The sequence below is a fragment of the Equus caballus genome, chromosome 22 (genome assembly GCF_041296265.1).
Source record: "Equus caballus isolate H_3958 breed thoroughbred chromosome 22, TB-T2T, whole genome shotgun sequence".
NCBI lineage: Eukaryota > Metazoa > Chordata > Mammalia > Perissodactyla > Equidae > Equus > Equus caballus.
This window is the reverse complement of record NC_091705.1, coordinates 35,941,114-35,961,674: the sequence shown is the minus strand read 5'-3', so window position 1 is coordinate 35,961,674 and position 20,561 is coordinate 35,941,114. Positions and strand designations below refer to the sequence as shown.

At 55.7% G+C, this 20,561-nt stretch overlaps 1 protein-coding gene across 4 annotated transcripts; it reads left to right on the top strand.

The window, feature by feature from the left end:
• Positions 1-1,292: 1,292 nt before the first annotated feature.
• On the top strand, positions 1,293-20,476 carry ZNF335 (zinc finger protein 335). Of its 4 annotated transcripts, none has more exons than XM_070247184.1 (28): positions 1,293-1,502; positions 2,173-2,417; positions 3,703-3,916; positions 4,759-4,836; positions 5,086-5,391; positions 5,488-5,625; positions 6,527-6,673; positions 7,945-8,197; positions 8,298-8,475; positions 9,443-9,555; positions 10,443-10,461; positions 10,589-10,705; positions 10,780-10,856; positions 10,941-11,101; positions 11,906-12,138; positions 13,025-13,118; positions 13,241-13,335; positions 15,928-16,187; positions 17,168-17,279; positions 17,369-17,743; positions 18,557-18,699; positions 18,780-18,934; positions 19,072-19,175; positions 19,269-19,346; positions 19,553-19,636; positions 19,725-19,790; positions 19,874-19,955; positions 20,052-20,476. In XM_070247184.1, the coding sequence occupies exons 2-28, from the start codon at positions 2,223-2,225 to the stop codon at positions 20,177-20,179; spliced, it is 4,005 nt and encodes a 1,334-aa protein (XP_070103285.1). In that variant the 5' UTR covers positions 1,293-1,502; positions 2,173-2,222; the 3' UTR covers positions 20,180-20,476. The 4 variants fall into 4 exon arrangements, with proteins under 4 accessions (XP_070103285.1, XP_001503431.2, XP_014590672.2 ...); XM_001503381.5 differs by having other exon boundaries at positions 1,365-1,502; positions 5,485-5,625; XM_014735186.3 differs by lacking the exon at positions 1,293-1,502 and having other exon boundaries at positions 1,656-2,417; positions 5,485-5,625.
• The last annotated feature ends 85 nt before the right edge of the window (positions 20,477-20,561 follow it).

Here is a 20,561-nt window from a genome sequence, read left to right as displayed (position 1 = left end):
CTTGAGCTCCTCTTTTGTTCCTTGATGAGGCTGTTACCTTCTACAGCATGACATTCGGCAACCCTGTGATTCAGCAGCAAAGGCAAAGTTAGGTTTGGGACTTGGTTGGGCTGGGGATGGGAATGGCTGCTGTGGGTTACTCCTGAGTACCCTGACATCCCTGGGGGAGGTGACTCAGTCAGAGGCAGGATACATCCTATTGGCATGGGGTAGGGGTTGAGGGTGGCTCTGCAGGGCGGAGGCATCAGGTCCACGTGGGAAAATCGCCCAGAAAGTGCAAAACCTGCCATGTTGATGCAGCTCTCCAGGGCTGCGCTGGAGGCCTGGTCCTGCTGGATGGGAGGGAGTGGGGACGAGGGGGCCTAGCCCATCCAGAAGCCTCATGCTCTATTCCCCCTACCAAAACCTGCTCCTAGGAAAGGTCCAGGGAAACCCCCTCACACTCAGGCACAGACAAATTACAACAGCTCAAAGCACTTCTTGTCCTTGTAAATAGGTTTTCTTTACAGGAGTTTTTTGAGGTTCTTCCCCTGCGCCCGAAATTTGTATTTTTCAACTGAGGAAAATTAACCGTGCAAGACAGAGACTTAGCGACAACCTAAGCACCTCGCAGAATGCTAAAATGGCTTAAACGGAGGGTGGTGCCAAAGGTGGCATTTCGGCATCAGGAAGAGGGGCGCACCTCTCTGAAGGGATGCAGACCTTTAATCTACACCATCTACAGTGAGCAGAGAAGAGCTGTAGGGCATGCTCCAGCTCTACTAACCTAACAAATACGCACACAAAGCTCACCAAGGGGGCCAGGCACTTACTCCTCTCCACTTCTCCAACTCCAGCCAACCGGACTTGCCTCCCCAGTCCCCTTACTTGATGTAACCTTGGACCAGCCACTTCCCATCTCCAGGCCTCAGTTTCCCCATCTGTACAACAAGGATTATCTGCTCCCCTCCTCCCAGGACACATCAAACCTAATCGGGAAGGGTTCGATTAGGTTCGATGAAAGCGTCAAGTAATCGATTAACAGCCAGGCGAAATGACCGATAACATTTACTTCGCCACGGCCAAGTCAAAACCTCCCGGTCACCCCGCGCTTCCCTGAGCAGTTCCGGGAGGGGCGTGGCCAGGCCGCTGGGAGCCACGCCCCGGACAGTGGGGCGGCCTTCGCCGCGCCCAACCCTGCGGCCCAGGGAAGGGACCCAGCAGTGACGTCAATGACGCCCCCATGTAACCCTCCGCCGCGAGACAAAGTAGTCCCCAACCCTTAGCTGACTCCGTCACCCATATCAGGCGACATATAAAATCCTAGACTTTCTCTGGACTCGATTATGGTTTTGAGGCCTCGGGGCGACCTTCCGTACATTGGAAACCTGTCTTTCTCCGAGTCGGCGTAGGAAGTAGTTCCGGACTACGGTAAGCCGATGGGTCCCTCCGCAGCAGGGGAAAGAGGATGGCGACCTCGTCGATGCCGGAGTCGGAGAGGAACGCGGCTACGAAAGCGTCAGGTGAGCGTCGGGTAGACTCGCGTCGCCCCACTGCACCCTGACGTGAAGTGGGGCCACACTGCGGGGATACCCGGCAGCGAGGTCCCGGGCCGGCGGGGCTGTCCGAACAGGGCCCCGGGGTCCCAGGCCCTTTAGTCGCTCTCGCACTTGCCTGAGCGGAAACCCGCGCCGCCACAAGATGGCGTCGGGCCTGGAGCGCAGGCAGCGCCGGGGACAGCCCCGAGTCGCCAGGCCCCGGGACCGTCGCTGTCAGCCCCCTCCGCAGGGGAACCAGGGGAGGGGGAGCGAGCCACTGACCCAGGGGGCCTGTGGGCTGTACCACCGACCCTGCACCCGGGGGGACTCGGGGGGCCTAAGGGCTGAACCACTGAGTTCTGACGGGGCCCTGAGAGCGAACCACGCTGCGGGAATCATGGAGTGGGGGGAGGAAAGGGTCATGCCGGCCATTGCCCACCCTCCGGGGGATGGGAAGGGCCCTAGACTGGGAGGCAAGGCTTCTCGGTCCTGTTTTCCCGAAGCTCCCCACTCTATACACGAGAAGGCCCTGTGCTGTCGGAGACTCAGTCTTTGCATCTGCAAAATGGGCACACGGGTGCAGCTGGGTGGGCTGTGGTTTTCGGGGCCGGGGAGGTGGCCCATCTGTACCAGCCGCCGTCACCTCTTCTCGCAGAGTGAAGGCCTCAGACCCCGCGCCCCCCTGTCTGGTGGTCCCCCGAGCCTATGGAGGAGAACGAGGTGGAGAGCAGTAGCGACGCGGGCCCTGGGCGGCCCGAGGAGCCCTCTGAGAGCGGCTTGGGGGTGGGCACCTCGGAAGCCGTGTCGGCCGACAGCAGCGACGCGGCGGCCGCCCCTGGGCCGGCGGAGGCCGACGACTCCGGCGTGGGGCAAAGCTCGGACCGCGGCAGCAGCTCTCTGGTATGAACCGTGCTGGCCGGCGTGGGTGGAGGCAGGGACCGCAGGCAGCAGTGCCTGGCAGCCAAGGGGAAGCAGCCAGCAAGGCTTGCTTATAACTCATATTTGTTTTTGGTTTACTGTGAGCCAGGCAGCATGCCAAGCCCCTAACATGGATTTTCTCATTTTAGCCTCATACTTGTAATGCACATACCACTCTTTTCCGCATCTTACCGAAAAGGAAACCGAGGCATAGAGCGCTGACAAAGCCAGGATTCAAATCTAGACTGTGATCTTACGCCCTGTCCTCACTTTTTGAGTTGCAGATGTCCTGGTTCAAGTTTCGGCTCTGCCTCTTGGTTCCCTGGGAGACCTCTTTGAGCCTGTCTTTCCATCTGTAAAATGGAACAGGAATACCTGCCTGAAGGTTTCTGTCGGGCAGACATTCTCTCGGAAACACTTTGTAAGACCATCCCCTCCTGGCTCTGATCTTGGACCAGCTACCCAGCTTCTAGCTCTGTTTTGTCAGCCGTAAAGTGGGAATGAGAAATATACCTGCCTCATTAGAGTTTTTGTGAGGATTAAATGAACTAACACATGCAAAGCAATTAAAACAGTGCTCCTCACATAAGCCCTTAATATGTATTGGACGTTAGCATTGTTATTATCTGCAAGACAGTGATCGCTTTCCAGACATCACATTATAGAGGTGCATGACAATGGCCCACACTTTGGGGTCCAGGGGTTTCATTACTTCAGCAGAGATGCGTCTACCATGTGCCTTGCTTGTGCTGGACACTACGGTTACAGCAGGGGACAAGACAGATGTGGTCCCACCCCTTGTGGAGGGTACAGTCAGACCTGGGAGATGTTACACTGCAGAGAAAATGGTGCTGTGATTGGGGGACACAGGTGACTGCAGCACTGTGGGGGGCAGAGTCGGCTTCCTAGAAGAGCTACCAGCTAAATGGCAGTGAGGAGGCTGGGTAGGAGTGAGCCAAGGTGCGATGCTGGGAAGCGTTTCAGGCAGAGGGAACAGCTTGTTCAAGAGCCCGGTGAAAACAGCTCTGCCTGGCTGTTGCAGGGGATGTGGGGCCTCTTACCTGACTAGATCCAGGGACCTTGGGACTTAGTCTTAGGGGGCTCTGTGACTAGAGAGCTTTTCCCACTGGTCCTCAGTGGGGCTGAGGGTGTGGGTGACTCCACTCACCATGTCCTTGGGCCAAGGAGCTGTATCTAGCGGGTGGCAGCCTGCCCTGTCCCATCTCCGGCTCCTAAACTCCCTTCCTCCCTGTTTCCTGTACCCCAGGAGGAGGTATCCGAGAGCAGCTCAAGCACGGACCCCCTGCCCCATGGCTACCTCCCTGATTCATCTTCTGTGTCCCGTGGGCCTGTGGCAGGCGTGACAGGCGGCCTCCCAGACCCCAACATGCTGGTGTCCGACTGCACAGCTTCTTCCTCGGACCTGGGCTCAGCCATCGACAAGATCATCGAGTCCACTATTGGGCCTGACCTCATCCAGAGTGAGTTAAGCAGAGGGTGGCAAGAGTTAGCACCCAGGGGTTTCCCTGCAGAGTTCAGCAGAACCAGCTATGCACGCCCCAGCTGTGCAACCCCAGGCAGATAACCATACCACTCTGAATGTGTACCATGAGAACAACTCCCACCTCATGGTGGTAAGTGACAATGAGACGATGCAGTAAAGTTCTTAGCATAGAGCCTGACATGTGATAAGCACTCAATAAATACAGAAACAGTAATACCTGACTTTGTACTGGGGTCCGTTCTAAACGCTTCACATACACTACCTCATTAATCCTCCCGGTAACCCCAAAAGGTAGGTGCTGCTATTATCCCCACAGTCTAGGTGAGAAATCTGAGGCACAGAGGATGTCCCATAACTTAGCCACTGTCGCCAGCAAGTGTTGGGCTGTGAGCTCAGTCTGACTCCTGAGCTCACGCTCACGGTTTACCACACTGTACCTTCTATTATTAGTGATGCACATAAAGGCTGTGGCACCTGGAAAAGCCCTGGGATGACCTAGAAAGCCAGCTCTAAGAAAGTGGGACAGGACCTGGGCCTTGACCTTGGGGAAGTTTGGAGAGGAAGGAGAGGGACTCTCCAGGTTTAGTGAGCAGTCCAAGGCGGGCCAGCTGGGGTAGCCATGGCATCTGTGTGACTGCAGGGTGGTGTGTCACACACATCAGACCTCCCAACAGCCCTGCCCTCGGTGGGACAGAGGGGCAACTGAGGCTCAGAGGGGTGATGCAGCTGGTTCCCAGTCATATGGGTGAGCCAGAATGAGTGTGGGCAGTGACAACTGTCATTCTCAGCTGGGAATCCCATCCCCACATCTCTGCCTAGGCTGCATCACTGTGACCAGTGCTGAGGATGGTGCAGCTGAGACCACACGGTACCTGATCCTGCAGGGACCAGACGATGGTAAGACCCCACACGCTAGACCCAGGGAGCCCTGCAGTGGGCAGGGAAGTAGGAGAGGGAGGCTCTGCCACAAATTCACTGTGTGATCTTGGTGGGTCATCCGCTGCTCTGGGCCTCGGTTTCCCCACTGTCACTCTGATGGGGAGTTGGAGTCTAGGATCCCTGGGCCTGCCTTAGAGGGACAGCTCTAGCTCGTGGCCAACCTCCTCCTCCACTTCCCTTCCTTCTGATTCCCTCACCCACCTCCAGGTGCCCCCATGGCATCACCGATGTCCAGTTCCACCCTGGCCCACAGCCTGGCAGCCATCGAGGCCCTGGCGGATGGCCCCACATCCACATCCACATGCCTGGAGCCACCCGAGGAGGCGCGGGGTGGGCCCAGCTCCCCAGCGCAGCTGCCCCCGGGCTCTGGCGCGGAGGAGCCAGACCTGCAGAGCCTAGAGGCCATGATGGAAGTGGTGGTGGTGCAGCAGTTCAAGTGCAAGATGTGCCAGTATCGGAGCAGCACGAAGGCCACACTGTTGCGCCACATGCGGGAGCGGCACTTCCGCCCAGGTGCGTTGATAACCATCTACCTGGCTGGAACTGCATGGGTGGGGGTGGGGTACTGAAAGCCAGACGTGGCAAGCTTGTCTTACCCCCCTCAAGCAGCAGCAGCAGCAGCAGCAGCTGGTAAGAAGGGACGTCTGCGGAAGTGGGGCACCTCGACCAAAACTCAAGAGGAAGAGGGGCCTGAGGAGGAAGACGATGATGACATCGTAGACGCCGGTGCCATTGATGACCTGGAGGGTAGGCCACCATGGCTCCCATGCCTGCTACCCCCACCCCCATCTACAAATACTGAGCTCTTTCTGGCCTACCTGGAGAGCCAAGAAAGAGGAACTGACACAGACAGCCATGGGTGCCTCCAGGATAAGACAGAGGAGTTGGGGCTCTGAGACCAGGACCTCTGTGTGCAGCTGGGCGGGCTGTGCACTGAAAAAGAGCAGCACATCTAAGAGGGCTGCATTCACGTTTGTCCAACAGAAATAAAATACAAGCCACATATGTACTCTTTTCTTTTTTGTAGCCAGATTTTTAAGAAAAGGAAAAAGAAAAAGGTGAAATTAAGGTTAATCATATATTTTATTTGTTCAGTATATCTAAAATATTATTTCAATATGCAATCATTGTAAAAAATCGTTAGTTATTTTACTTTCTTTTTTTATATTAAGTTTGGGAAACCCAGTATATATTTTACACTTAATTATGTCTCAGTTGAGCGTAGGCACGTTTAGGGTGCTCAATAACCACATAGAACTAGTGGCTCCTGCGCTGTCATAGACTCTGTGTCTTGCATAGTCATGGAGTTGGTAGACTTAAATGTTTATTACAACTGTTTTCCAGCAGTGGCTGTGAAGTGTCTTGAGGAAGGGGCACCTTTTACTCATTCCCGCAAAGGTGCTGTATGAGCTAGTGGTAGGTGTCAGGAGAGGTGCAGAGAAACGACCACAGAGGCTTAGAGAGGGACCCTCACAGCCAGCCAGGGGGACATAAGGAGGGCTTTCTGGAGGAGGCATCACTGGTGGGCTTGGAGGAAGAGTGGGCAGGGTTGGGGAAGGGGGCCTTTTTCTAGGGTTGCTGGGCAGAGTGTCAGGGCTGAAAGGGCAAGTCCAGCACTGGTGCCCACCTTCGGTCTCTGTCCCCGCAGAGGACAGCGACTACAATCCGGCTGAGGATGAGCCTCGGGGCCGGCAGCTGCGGCCCCAGCGCCCCACTCCCAGTACGCCGAGACCCCGAAGGAGACCTGGCCGGCCCCGGAAGCTGCCTCGCCTGGAGACCTTGGACCTCCCAGATGGTGAGACTTGGTCGTGGGAGGGGCCATGCCCTGGCTTGCAGCATTGCAGGCTCGGGACAGGAAAGACCTAGTCGTGGGTGCGAGTGCCAGCTCTGCCACCCGCCAGCTGTGTGACCAGGAGCATGGTGCTTTCCCTCTTCACTCTCCCACACCCTTTTATGAATGGAGACGATAGCACCTGCCTTTTAGAATTGTTTTAAGGCTTAAATGTACAAAAAAACCCACATGGTAGCTGTTCTTGTACTTGCAATTTGGGGGGATGGTTATATTTTTTAGTTTCCTTTTTTTTTTGTTTTAAGATTTTAGTTTTCCTTTTTCTCCCCAAAGCTCTCCGGTACATAGTTGTATATTTTTAGTTGTGGGTCCTTCCAGTTGTGGCATGTGGGACACTGTCCCAGCGTAGCCTGATGAGCGGTGCCATGTCCACGCCCAAGATCAGAACCAGCGAAACCCTGGGCCACCCAAGCGGAGCGCATGAACTTAACCACTCAGCCATGGGGCCAGCCCCTACTCTCATTTTTAAAATAACGTTTTGCTGAGATATATGTATGAAAAAGGACACCTATCCTAAGTGCACAGCTCAGTGAATTCTTACAAAATGAACACACCTGTGTAACTTAGCACCCCTATCAAGAAACAGGATGTTACCAGCATTGTCTGTATCATTTTTAATTTTTAGAACATTATATTGAGATGCTATTGATGTTTTTGAATAGGTAACGTGTTCAGATGATTCAGACTTGAAAAGGTCTGCCAGTGTGTACAGTGTGGTTTCTCCCTTCCTCCCGTCTGCCCTCCAGCCTCCCAGCCTCCCTAGGAAAAGCAAAGATAAAGTGCTATTGTTGCTCCCCAGACCTTAGAATGTTCCCGTGAGGTGAGGTGAGGTCGCTAGACCAGCGATTATCATCTCGTGTGACAAGTGGGGGAAATGAGACGCAGAGAGAGGCGCGGCGTTGCCTGAGGACACAGAGCAGATGGGTGATGGAGCTGGGCCTAGGAGGTCCCCAGCTGCCTGGGAGGCCCCTGCTCTGCTGCGGCTCCAGACTCAGGTTTAAGTCATTTAAGTGCGTGCTAACAGCATTTCAGCTGCGGGAGGGAGCGTGTGTTCACGCTGCCCTCTCACCACAGGCTGGCTGGCCCGTGACCTGACGTGCCCATCAGTGGTCTGTGATAGCGTGTGGGGGGAGTGTTGTGGCTGGCCTCTGACACTCCTGTCCATGTCTGTCCTCGTGTGGCCATGGCTGGTCTCTGACCTGCTGTGTCTGTGGCAGGTGTGGAAGGAGAGCCTCTGGTGAGCTCCCAGAGTGGACAGAGCCCTCCAGAGCCACAGGACCCTGAGGCGCCCAGCTCCTCAGGCCCAGGATGCCTGGCAGCCCTGGGCAATGCCGACAGGGCCCCCATGGAACCCGGTGTGAGCCAGTCAGACGCAGACCACGCAGCACCCTCCTGCCAGGATGAACCCGACGCTCTGCCCCGCCGCCGGGGCCGACCCTCCAGGCGCTTCCTAGGCAAGAAATACCGCAAGTACGTGGAGCAGAGAGGTGAGGGGCAGAGAGGTGAGGGTTGGGGAGGCAGCTGGGCGGCCTCAGCCCAGCCGCACATCTCCCCAACACCCTCCCGGCAGGTATTATTACAAGTCACCCAAACCGCTTCTGAGGCCCTTCCTGTGCCGCATTTGCGGCTCGCGCTTCCTGTCCCACGAGGACCTGCGCTTCCACGTCAACTCCCATGAGGCAGGAGACCCTCAGCTCTTCAAGTGCCTGCAGTGCAGCTATCGCTCCCGCCGCTGGTCCTCACTCAAGGTGTGGCGGCTGAGGAGGGGAAGGCGCGGGGCACGGGGAGGAAGGGAGGCTGGATGGGAGAAGGTGGCAGAAGTTGACCGGTGGCGCCTAGAGGGAGTGGAGTTCATGGGGCATTCCCGGGCACCCTGTCTTGGCCGCCAGTGCCCTGAAGAATGTCGAAGTGGGCCGCCCTGGGCAGTTTTGCAGGTTGCACACTGCATAGTGGCATCACATCTTCAGGGGAGCTGTTCACGTTGTGGACATCATAGATTTGCTTGTTGGCCACCACAGGCTGGCAGACGCCAGTAAAAACTGATTTTATCTAATTCATAATGTTAGAAAGTTTTCCAGCAGATGGCAGTATTGTGTCTCAAGAAAGGGGCTCCTTTTCCTTGTTGACCCAGCCATGCCGTGTGGACCTGCAGCAGCCCAGTGCCCAGTCCTTGCAGGCACACCCTAATTTCATCCTCATGCAGCCCGAGGAGATACTAGGTGTCCATAGTCCCATTTTACTGACCCAGGACTGCAGCTTGGCTTGGCCAAAGTGAGGTGGCAGGTTGACCTTTGTTGGGGGTGTGGGTACCGCAAGCACAAATGGCCAGAACCCCTTGCTTTCTGCACACAGTACCTCCTGCCTCAGACAGGACCCCCTGGCCTGGAAGTTGTTCTCTGGAACCCCGCTGTGGGGTGTTCCAGTGCAGTGGGGAGGGCACAGGCTGTAGAGCTGTGCTGCCGTTCACAAGGTCACTGTGGGAGCTCGGCAAGTCCCTTCACTCAGAGCCTCAGTTTCCTCTTCTGTCAAATGGTGAGCAGGACAGGGCGAGATGCAGAGTAGGTGCTCTCGTAGGGGAGAGTCCCCAGCCTTCACAGGCTCCAACCCTCGCAGCTCCCTCGTTCTGAGAGTCTGCTCCCACAGCAACTCCAAGGCTGGGCACAGGCAGGGCAGGAGGCTGAGCCCCAGCCCACTGTCCTTTTGCCTCTCTCCCAGGAGCACATGTTCAACCACATGGGCAGTAAGCCCTACAAGTGTGACGAATGCAGCTACACCAGTGTCTACCGGAAGGACGTCATCCGGCACGCGGCGGTGCACAGCCGGGACCGGTCAGTGGGTGTGGGTGGGAAAGTGGAGGCCAGGGATGGCCATGTTTCCCATTTACTGAGCACCTGCTCTGGGCCAGCCCCATTCACAGCACATCGGGAAGGCAAGGCAATGCGTCCCAGATCGTGGCTCAGAAGAGGGCAGTAGCGGGGCCTTGAGGTCCCTTATTCAGTCTCTTCCCTGCTGCGAGCTTTGGAAAATGGGGACATTGTTGAGGGGATTAAAGGAAATTGTAACCGAAAGGGGCTCAGTAAATGATCCAAGGAGCTTCCAGGCTCCAGGTCCAGACCCCGTCTCTCCTTGCCCTGAGAGAGCAGACCTAGGACAAGTAGATGGAGAAACAGAAACCCTTAGGGGCCTAGTGACTGCTTGGTGAATATAATCAGATCTGTAGCTTCAGGAAGGAGTTGGCTTTCACGGGGGGTGCTGTGTGAACAGAGGTTGGATACGGGGATCCACGAGGACAGTGATTCTCAAACCATGTTTGTGGGAAAGCCAGCTCTCCAAGATGTTTATAAGTTTTCTCAAAAAAAGAAAAAGGAAGGTGGAGTTCTGGGTCCACTTAAGATTAAGAACACCAGGCCAAACACCTGGTTCAACAGCTCTCTTTCCTGCAGGACTTCTCAGAGCCTTTAAAATGCAAATGTATTTTGTGAGTGAGAGAAAGAATGCACAATTCCCAGATCTAGTTGACTGCGGAACTTATTTACAGCAGCTTCTTGGCATTTTCCCCAGCGCCCAGTTGGGGAAATACCCTTCTAAGGGAAAGAGGCTTGAGTGGGGAGTGGGGAGTGGGGACACTCAGGGCTGAGACTGGGTCTGGATCCTGTGAGAGGGCCGGGGGGGCTTGGAGACGCGATGGTCTAACTCCCGTGCCTTTCTCCCCCAGGAAGAAGAGGCCAGATCCGGTGAGTCTGGGGCCCAGGCCGGGAAGGGAGCCTGCTTGAGGGCTGCTAGGGGTGCGGGGCAGAGGCAAGTTCTCACTCTCCCTCTTCCACTTCTCTCTCCATCCGGCCCCTTCTTGTCCTTTCCCAGACCCCGAAGCTGAACTCCTTCCCCTGCCCCGTGTGTGGCCGTGTCTACCCCATGCAGAAGAGACTCACGCAGCACATGAAGACACACAGCACTGAGAAGCCCCACATGTGTGACAAGGTGGGTGGGGCCTGAGGTGGGAGCGAGGGACCTCCCTGGGTGATCCCACATCTAACTCACCGGACCCCTCACAGTGTGGAAAGTCCTTTAAGAAGCGTTACACCTTCAAGATGCACCTGCTCACGCACATCCAGGCTGTTGCCAACCGCAGGTACATCCCCGAGGAGGGTCCCTGGAGATGGAGCACTCCCACCCCACCCACCCGCTAAGCTTCCATCCCTTTGATCACCTCCAGGTTCAAGTGTGAGTTCTGTGAGTTTGTTTGTGAGGACAAGAAGGCGCTTCTGAACCACCAGCTGTCCCATGTCAGCGACAAGCCCTTCAAATGCAGCTTCTGCCCCTACCGCACCTTCCGAGAGGACTTCCTGCTGTCCCACGTGGCCGTCAAGCACACAGGTCAGGCCAGCAACTCCACAGCCCCACCCCTCCAGCCTCAACTCGCCATGTCCCCGATCAGAAGCCCGGCTCTGTTCTCTTCCTGCCCGTGGCAGCTCCAGCTGTGGGAGCGCTCGGAGCCTTTCAGTCGTCGGGGAGTCCCGTCTGGGGGTGTTCACTCTCCAACCTCAGCTCAGATGCAGCTCAGCCGGCTACTCTCTGGGTGGCCCTGGGCCAGTCACTTGCCCTCTTTGAGCCTTCCCTAGCTGTGAAATGGGGCAATCAGAAGTACCTACCATATGGCTGTTATAAAAATGAGTTCCACTTGTTCCCTGAGCCCTGTCTGTTCTGGGCACTGAAGCTAGAGATGGGTCTGAGAGAGGTCCTGCCCTTGGCAGATGAAGCATCGGAGGAGGCACAAGCATATGCTTGGCCCACGGAAGGCGAGAAACTAGAAGTTGGTTCTTTCTCCTCCTTGGGGCCCAGGCCTCTGGTAGGCACACTAGGAGGGGAGATTAGAGAAAGGGAGCCAGGGGCGCCTTTAGTCGGATTCCTGTCTCCCTGGGGGGAGGATGAGTCATAAGAGGAGTGTGCGGGGGCGTGCCCTTGGAAATAGGCACTCGGGAAGGCTGTGAGTGCGGAGGGCCGACCTGGTTCGTCTCTGTCCTGGCGCACCGGAGCGGACAGCGGCCTGTGTCTGCCGGAGCCTGGGCATGCATGCCTGGGAGTGCGTCAGTGGACAGGTCCTTGGGGTCACGGGAGGCTTCCTGGAGGGAGTCATGGAGGGGTGGGCAGGCGCAAGCATCGCCTCACGTGTGCCTGCAGGGGCCAAGCCCTTTGCCTGTGAGTACTGCCACTTTAGCACGCGCCACAAGAAGAACCTGCGCCTGCATGTCCGGTGCCGGCACGCCAGCAGCTTCGAGGAGTGGGGGCGGCGCCACCCCGAGGAGCCCCCGTCCCGCCGCCGCCCCTTCTTCTCGCTGCAGCAGATCGAGGAGCTAAAGCAGCAGCACGGTGCGGCCCCCGGGCCACCCCCCGGTTCTCCGGGACCGCCCGAGGTGAGTGCAGCCAAGCAGGCAGCAGGCAAGGGGGCTAGAGGTGGGCCGGGAGGGCAGCGTGACGTCGCCTCTCCCAGCCCCAGCGTCCTCATGTGCACAGTAGCTGCAATAGACTGATCCTTGTCTCTCTAGATTGTGGTACAGAACAGCTGAGGTCACAGATATGACAGCCCTGAGCTCAGAGTAGGGCTGGCTTTCCAGTGCTAGTAATAGAGAATGGAAACGTCAGTATGATAGTTGAGAGAATAGTTTATTCTTCTCTCGTGAAAGAAGTCCAAAGTTCAGCAGTCCAGGGTTTGTGTAGTGGCTCCATGTCAGTCATCAGGGACCAAGCTCTGAATATTGTTTCCCAGCCATCCTAGGCATATGACTTCCATCTTTGTGATTCCCTCATAGTCCAGCATAGCTGCAGGAGCTCCAACCTTCCTAGCCACATCCCAGGCAAGAAACTGGATAAGGGTAAAAAGGATGCCTGCCATCTGTCCATCTGTCTTTCTCAAGAACTTTATCAGAAGCTGCTGCTTAGCCACATGGCCACACTTTACCTAGCTGCAAGGGAGGCTAAGAAATATAGTCTTGTAGCTGAGTACATTGTCTCCTCCCTCCCACCCCAAAAGATGGACCGCTGCTCTGGAGTCACACAGTCTTGTGTTCAAGTCCTAGTTCTGTTAAACTTGCTAGTTTTGGGGTCGTAAGCCAGTTACTGCACCTCTCTTGAGCCTCAGTCAGTTCATCTGTAGCTTTGAGCTGGTAAATATCTTCAAAAGTGGTTAGAAAGATGGAGCAAGCCAACAGAAGTAAAGCGCCTGACATATAGGAGGTACTTGGTAAATGGCACTTGAATCTGAGCAGCCCTCTCTGGCTTGGCCATATCCCCATCCCACAGATCCCCCCAGAGGCAGCACCTTTCCAGTCACCTGAGACTCCCCCACTGCTCTGTTCTGACACCCTGGGTGGCGCCACCATCATCTACCAACAAGGTGAGCTCTCAGGGAGCTGGGCAGGGTCAGGACTTGTGCTAGTGGAGGATGAAGGATGGGGAGGGTGGTGTTGGGTGCCCGTTTTCCAGCCCTTCCTAAGGCTCAGGTCCCACCCAACCCAGGAGCTGAAGAGTCAACCGCAATGGCCACGCAGACAGCCTTGGATCTGCTGCTGAACATGAGCGCTCAGCGGGAGCTGGGGGGCACAGCCCTACAGGTGAGCAGCCGGGGACCTCCTCCACTGCCTAGTGCCTGTAGATGCCCAGTCTGCACTGACACTGGAAGTACAGGGAAGCAATCAATCAGCCATGCCTCAGCCTGTGGGAGCTCCCACTGAGTGGGGGAGGCAGACCCACTGAAATCCTGTGGGCAAACGCAGAGGAAGGGGCCCCGCTGTGCCGCGGAGGTCAGAGGATCTCCCACTCCACTCTCCGGAGTCACCAGAGATCTCTGCCATGCCGAGTGGCATGCACCACCCCCCATGGCTTCTGGGGCCCTGTTCTTGATTGGTTTTCCTCTAGCTCTGTGGCCGCCCTGTGCCCGTGGGTCTGAACTAGCTTCCCATCTAGCCTAGTGTCCTCATTCCATGACACTTCCTCCAGCCTGAGGACTCCCCAGGCTTTCTCCAGCTCCGACCTCTCTTGTTCCCTGCACCTCAAGCCCAACTCTTCCTCCCCGAGCCCACCGTCCTTACTTCTCCCTGCTCCACCCAGGCGCCTGGGGCCACCTTCAGGCCTCCCTCCCCTCCACCGGCACATGCCCGCACTTCTCTAAGGCAGGGAGAAGCTCTGAGCACCTCCAGTCTCCCAGCCTCTGGCGGAGATGTAGAGTGTGTGTTTGAGGTGATAAATTCCGAGAACTTGGAGCAATAACATGCTGCTGGGGTTTGGGAGACAGGCAAGACTCCGTGGAAGACGGAGCCTGGTGTTGGGCCTGGAAATCTTCGTAGTATTTAGTTTGTGGCATTTGGGGGTGTATGGAGGTTTTACATTTTTAGATAGTTAAATAAGCAGACCGGTCTTTATAGTTTTTGCCTTTGGTATCATCCCTAGAAAGGCTTCCCTCATCCCAAGATTATATAAACATGCATTTATATTTTCTTTTGAAGGTTTCATTTTTTTACACTTAAATCTTCACCTGGAATTTATTTTTGGTGTGTGCAGAAAGGTAGGGGGCTAACTTCATTTTTTCCCGAAAGTTGTCCAGTGCAGTATATCGAATAATCTAATCATCCCCAGTGGTTTACAATGTCCCCTTGTTTGTGTACAAGGTTCCCTCCTGTGTAGGTGTCTGCTTCTAGACAAGTTCTGTTCTGTTGATCTCTCTGCTGCTTTCATAGCAGGATCATTCATTTTGGGTTTTTTTTTTCTGATTACAAAAGCATATGCCTATGAAAAACCAAAATGAATATTAAGACATATTCTATGCAGAAAGTGAAAGTCCTTAACCTTCCTCCCCTCCTTCGGTTGACCGCTGTTGACAGGGTAATAGCATTTTCCAGTTCTGTCCATGTGTACACTAACAGAGACCTGTCCTTCCTTCAAAAGAGGATCTCACTATTCATGCTCATCGACAACCTGCCTCTTCACCCGGCAGTGAGGCGCGGCGTGGCTGGCACACACAGGTCCCCTCCTCCGTAGCATCTCCGTATCACGTCTCCACATCATTCCATCATGTTGATGTTCTCAGGTTTATGTAATCAGTCCTTTATAGGTTGGGTTGTTTCCGGTTTTTCATTAACTCAAGGCAGTGCTTCAGTGCATGTATATTTTCAGGTGCTCATAAATACTTTTTAGTTAAAAAAAAAAGCCTCCTAGGAGTAGAATTGGTGGGTCTGAAGGTATGAAGCCAGCCTCATAAAAAGATATGTCAGTTTATATGACCACCACTATAGTATATTTCCCTACCCCCTTGCCAACACTGGGTGCCATCAATCTTTGTAAATCTCTTCTATGTGACAGAGTATATTTCATGGTCTTAATTTATAATTTTGCGATCATATATGAAGTCAAACTTCTCTCTGTTCACAGACCATTTTATTTCTTCTCTGACTTACCTGCTTGTGTCCTCTATTTTTCTATTAAATTGTTAGTCTTTTTATTATTGCTTTGCAAGAGCTCTTTGTATATGAGGGAAGTCCATCTTTTATTTCATATAAATTTTTCAGTACTTCCCTCCCAATTTCTTTGTTTTTTTATTTCATTTTATGGTTTGTTTTGCAGTTTTAGCATCTTTTTCTGTCATGATTAGAAATATCTTCCCACCCCAGGGTTATAAAAATACTTATGCACATTTTCTTTTAATATATTTAGTGTTTTATTTATTATATTTCAATCTTTAATCCATTTGAAGCAGACTTTGGAGTAAGATGTGAGGTGGAGTGCTGACTTTACTTTTTTTCTTAAATAGTTTGCCCCTTGTCCCTCTCCCCTAAGATTTCTCAACAGTGGTGCTTTCAGCCAGATGATTCTCTGTGGTGGGACTGTCCTGTGCAACGTGGGAAGTTTGGCAAAATCCCTGATCTCTACACACGAGATGCCAGTAGCATCTTTTCCCCAGTTGTGACAACCAAAAATGTCTCCAGACATCGCCCAGTGCCCCTGGGGGGCAATGTCACTCTGCTGTATTCTTGTTTAGTCTGCTTAGAGTGCATCTTAGAAGAACACACAATTGGGGTTGGTGGAGTAGTGGTAGCACTTGGTCTGGCCAGAGTGTGGGTGAGCTGTGAGGCCCTGAGGTGGAGAAGGGCCTTGAACCCCAGCTCCTTTGCCACAGACCCTGCTCATAATGCCCACTGGTGCCGTTGCAGGTGGCCGTGGTCAAGTCGGAGGATGTGGAAGCACAGTTGGCATCCCCTGGTGGGCAGCCGTCCCCAGCAGGTGCTGCTCCACAAGTGGTCACCCTCCATGTGGCAGAGCCAGGGGGCAGTGTGGCAGCTGAGAGCCAGCTAGGCCCCCCTGACCTACAGCAGATCACCCTGGCACCCGGTCCATTTGGCGGGGCTGGCTACAGTGTCATCACAGCACCTCCTGTGGAGGAGGGGACATCAGCTCCTGGCACACCTTACAGGTGAGACCTGCTGCCTGCACCGCCCCCTGCAGCCATTTATAGACGCACTTGGGGGAGTCAGATGAGGACCTTGCCCACCCAAGCCTTGTTGGCAGGTGGCAAAAATCCTAATATGTACGAAGTGATTAGGCTGTAGGGGAGTCATCTCCTTCTCAGGAGGTCAGGAGCTGCAGTTTTATGGCCACTCACATGTTCCAGGCACTTGACGTTATGAAGTCACCTAAACCATTCCCGTGAGAGCTGCGGTTCCCTCATTTGACAAATGAGGCCATAGGCCCAGGAGGTTGAATAACTCGCCTGGGGTCAGACGTGCAGTAGGCGAGGATTTGAACCCCGTTCCCTTTGGTTCTGAAACCTGTGTGATCTTTGTTCTGGATGATCCCTGAGGTGGTTCCAGCTGTGACCTTCGGAGCAAGCTCAGGCTCCTTGCTGGCGTTGGAGGCCCGGCAGCGGCACTTGGCTTCATCTACACTAAGCGAGTTTGGGGCAGAAATGATTATATTGTATATGTTCACTGAACCCCTGGGCCATCTGAGGAAGCCCTGAATCCAGATGCTAAATTGTTCAGCTGGAGTGGGAATCAGGATCCCTGAGGCAGCACCTAGGCAGCGCAGACTGTCAGCCTCTGCCCTCTACTCGTGGGCTGCGGGTCCTTGTCAGCCCTGCCTCCCCCACTGGCCTTCTCCTGCCCCACTTGGCCAGACCTGGGCTGGACCCCTGGGGCCCTTCGCCTCACTGCCCCCTTAAGGGGGCAGGGATTATCATATGTGAGAAGGATGACATGCTGGATACATGGTCACCATTTAGAGAAGAGAGAGTGGAGGTTCAGTTGGTAAAGGGCAGAGCCAGGATTCAAACCAGAGAGTCCATTTGTGGTGGCAGTCACCTCAGTTGATGACTTTCTTGGAGAAAGGGACTCGTGTGGCCCTCTATACCTTCTCAGAACCCTGCCTCACCCCTCCCTTCCTCTCTGCCCGCAGCGAGGAGCCCCCCGGGGAGGCAGCCCAGGCAGTGGTTGTGAGCGACACCCTGAAAGAAGCTGGCACCCACTACATCATGGCAGCCGATGGGACCCAGCTGCACCACATCGAAGTGAGGCTTGGGGTAGTGAGCCCTACCCCGTCTCCCCACCCTCCTTCCCTCCCCGCCTCAGCTCTTCATGCTCCCCGATCTCTCTACAGCTGACTGCAGATGGCTCCATCTCCTTCCCAACTCCAGAAGCCCTGGCCTCTGGAGCCAAGTGGCCCCTGCTGCAGTGTGGGGGGCTGCCCAGAGACGGCCCTGAGCCCCAATCTCCAGCCAGGACCCACCGGGTAGGGGACCCCCAGGGCTCTGCCTCCCCACCTCCTGCAGCCAGCAAACCCCTGGGGCTGGTGGTGCCCCCCTCGCCACCTTCGGCAGCCATGGCATCGTCAAAGAAGTTTTCCTGCAAGATCTGTGCTGAGGCCTTCCCGGGCCGAGCTGAGATGGAGAGTCACAAAAGGGCCCACGCCGGGCCTAGTGCCTTCAAGTGCCCCGACTGCCCCTTCAGTGCTCGCCAGTGGCCTGAAGTCCGGGTAGGTGTTGTCGCCTATGCCTCCGCTGACATTCGTTTGTGTAACAAACCTTGACTGAGCCCTCCCGGAGCCAGGCCCTCTGCTTCCCTCTAGGGTCAGAGATGACTCAGCAGGGCCTACTCTTGGGGAGCTCAGTCTGGTGGGGAGGCAAACCAGACAGTGTCCCCATAGTGAACAGAGTGTGCATGGCAGAACACAGGCAGGGAATGGGTCGTGTGGACGTAGAGTGCTGGGGGAGACGTCACAGAGGTGGTGATGGCTAAGCTGGGCCTGCAGGAGCAAAGACACAGGCGTGGCGGTGTGAGGCATGTTTAGGGAAACTGTAATGGTCTAGAACATGAGGGCAGAGTTCAAGGGAAGCAGGGGAGACGACGTGGAGAAGCCGAGGGAGGGAGGTTCTGTGGCAGGTTCACAGTCCAGTTTTGGGGGGCTCCCTCCACTCACCCGAGGATTACCGGTTTTCAGATCCAGCCATGCACTAAATCCTCACAGCACCTCAGTGAGGGGAGCAGGGCCCAGAACCTTAGAATGTCAGGGCTGGAAGAGACCTTCAGAGGTCCCCTCGTCTGAATCTGTAAGTTGCACGGAGTAAACTGAGTCCAAGCAAGGACAGGGTATTCCAAGTGACCTGATGACAGAAGTCTGTGGTTTTTTCCCCTCTCAGCACACAGCAGCACCAGATCTTGGTCTGGTTTGTAGTTTTTACCAGCTCCTCCAAGATCCACTTCACCTGAGAACAGGTTCCCTGACAGCTCTGTCTGTGGGGAGCTGTCTGTCCTGACCCACCGGTGCCTGACTCTGCTCCTTCTGCAGGCCCACATGGCCCAGCACTCGAGCCTGCGGCCCCACCAGTGCAGCCAATGCAGCTTCGCCTCCAAGAACAAGAAAGACCTGCGGCGGCACATGCTGACCCACACCAACGAGAAGCCTTTTGCGTGCCACCTCTGTGGGCAGCGGTAAGGCTGGGTATAGATGGGCAGGGGCTGCTGGGCATGCATGGTGGGACCACCCCTGAGCCTTCTTCCCTCCCCTCCAGTTTCAACCGGAATGGGCACCTCAAGTTCCACATCCAGCGGCTGCACAGTCCTGATGGGAGAAAGGCAGGGACCCCTACTGCCCGGGCCCCAGCCCGGACCCCCACCCAAACCATCATCCTGAACAGTGATGATGAGACACTGGCCACACTGCACAGTGAGCTGCTTCTGGGGCCCCAGGGTGGACCAGGCACTTGAGCCCCTGCCCCAGAGAGCACCATTGGGCAAGGGTGGGGGCCAGGGTATTTCAGGTTTCCCCAGAGCCCAAGTGAGCATGCTCCCCTCTCTGCCCAGCTGCACTCCAGTCCAGTCATGGGGTCCTGGGCCCAGAGCGGCTACAGCAGGCACTGGGCCAGGAACACATCATCGTGGCCCAGGAGCAGACAGTGACCAATCAGGTGAGAGCCTGGGCTGGGGGCCTTGCTGACAGGCCGCAGGCATGGGTGGGGGCACACAGAGAGCTGAGGCTAGAACTAGCTTGGCCCTGGCAGGAGGAAGCCACCTATATCCAAGAGATCACCACAGCAGATGGCCAAACAGTGCAGCACCTAGTGACCTCTGACAACCAGGTGAGCTGCTGCTGACCACCTCAGCCCCGTGCCCTTCTCCTTAAGGCCCACTGTGGGGAGGAAAAGTACTTTACAAACCACCCCTCCCAGTGTCCGTGCTTGCAGCTGCTGTGGTTGATGGGGCGTGTCCCTGGCCCCGTCGTCTTCCTCCCTGAGCTCCTGGTGAGTGGGGCCGCAGCACCTGCCTCCTTGCCACACTTCTCTAGGTACAGTACATCATTTCCCAAGATGGCGTCCAGCACCTACTCCCCCAAGAATATGTCGTGGTCCCAGAAGGTCATCACATCCAGGTACGCCAGGCCTGGGGCGAGGGTAAGAAGTGAGAGGGGGGATGTACCACCTTCTTCTGGAATCATCAGCTTGGCTTTCTCTCTCCAGGTACAAGAGGGCCAGATCACACACATCCAGTACGAACAAGGAGCCCCATTCCTTCAGGAGTCCCAGGTGGGGTCCTTGGGGGACCAGGTAAAAATGGGGCATGGGCAGGACCCCTCCAGGGCCACATCTCATCGGCTTCTCCCTTCCAGATCCAGTACGTGCCTGTGTCCCCGGGCCAGCAGCTGGTCACACAGGCCCAGCTTGAGGCTGCAGCACACTCAGCTGTCACAGGTATGGAGCTAGACCCTGAGGACTGTGGGGGCCTGGGGCTCATGCCTAGCTTTTGGGGCCTGAGGCTCACCATCCTTTCCCCCTGCCCCCCAACAGCGGTGGCTGATGCTGCTATGGCCCAAGCCCAGGGCCTGTTTGGCACAGAGGAGGCAGTGCCTGAACACATCCAACAGCTGCAACACCAGGGCATCGAGTATGATGTTATCACCCTGGCTGATGACTGAAGCCCAGGAACGCAAAGCAGACCGTGGATATTGGGGCCAGCCCTGCTGGGGGTGGGAGGAACCCACTGGGACTCACCTCCCTGCTCCACCTAGGGTTGCGAGCTACTGGGCAGCCAGCATCCTGTCACTCCAGGGGAGCCAGACCTGTGCTGCTGGGGTTAGGGGACAGCCATGGGCCCCAGCCAGGACCTGCTGGGTGCCTCAGCCTGCAGGCAGGCTTTGGGAGAGAAATTTATTTTTGTTTGGATGGACCCACTGGCTCTTCAGTCTCAATAAAGGGACCAGAGTCCAGCCCTGGCCAGCTTACTTTGTCCACTTGCTGCTACAGCCTGAACCAGGCACGGACTTGGGAAGCAGGCGGAAGGAGGAGCCTGTTACACCC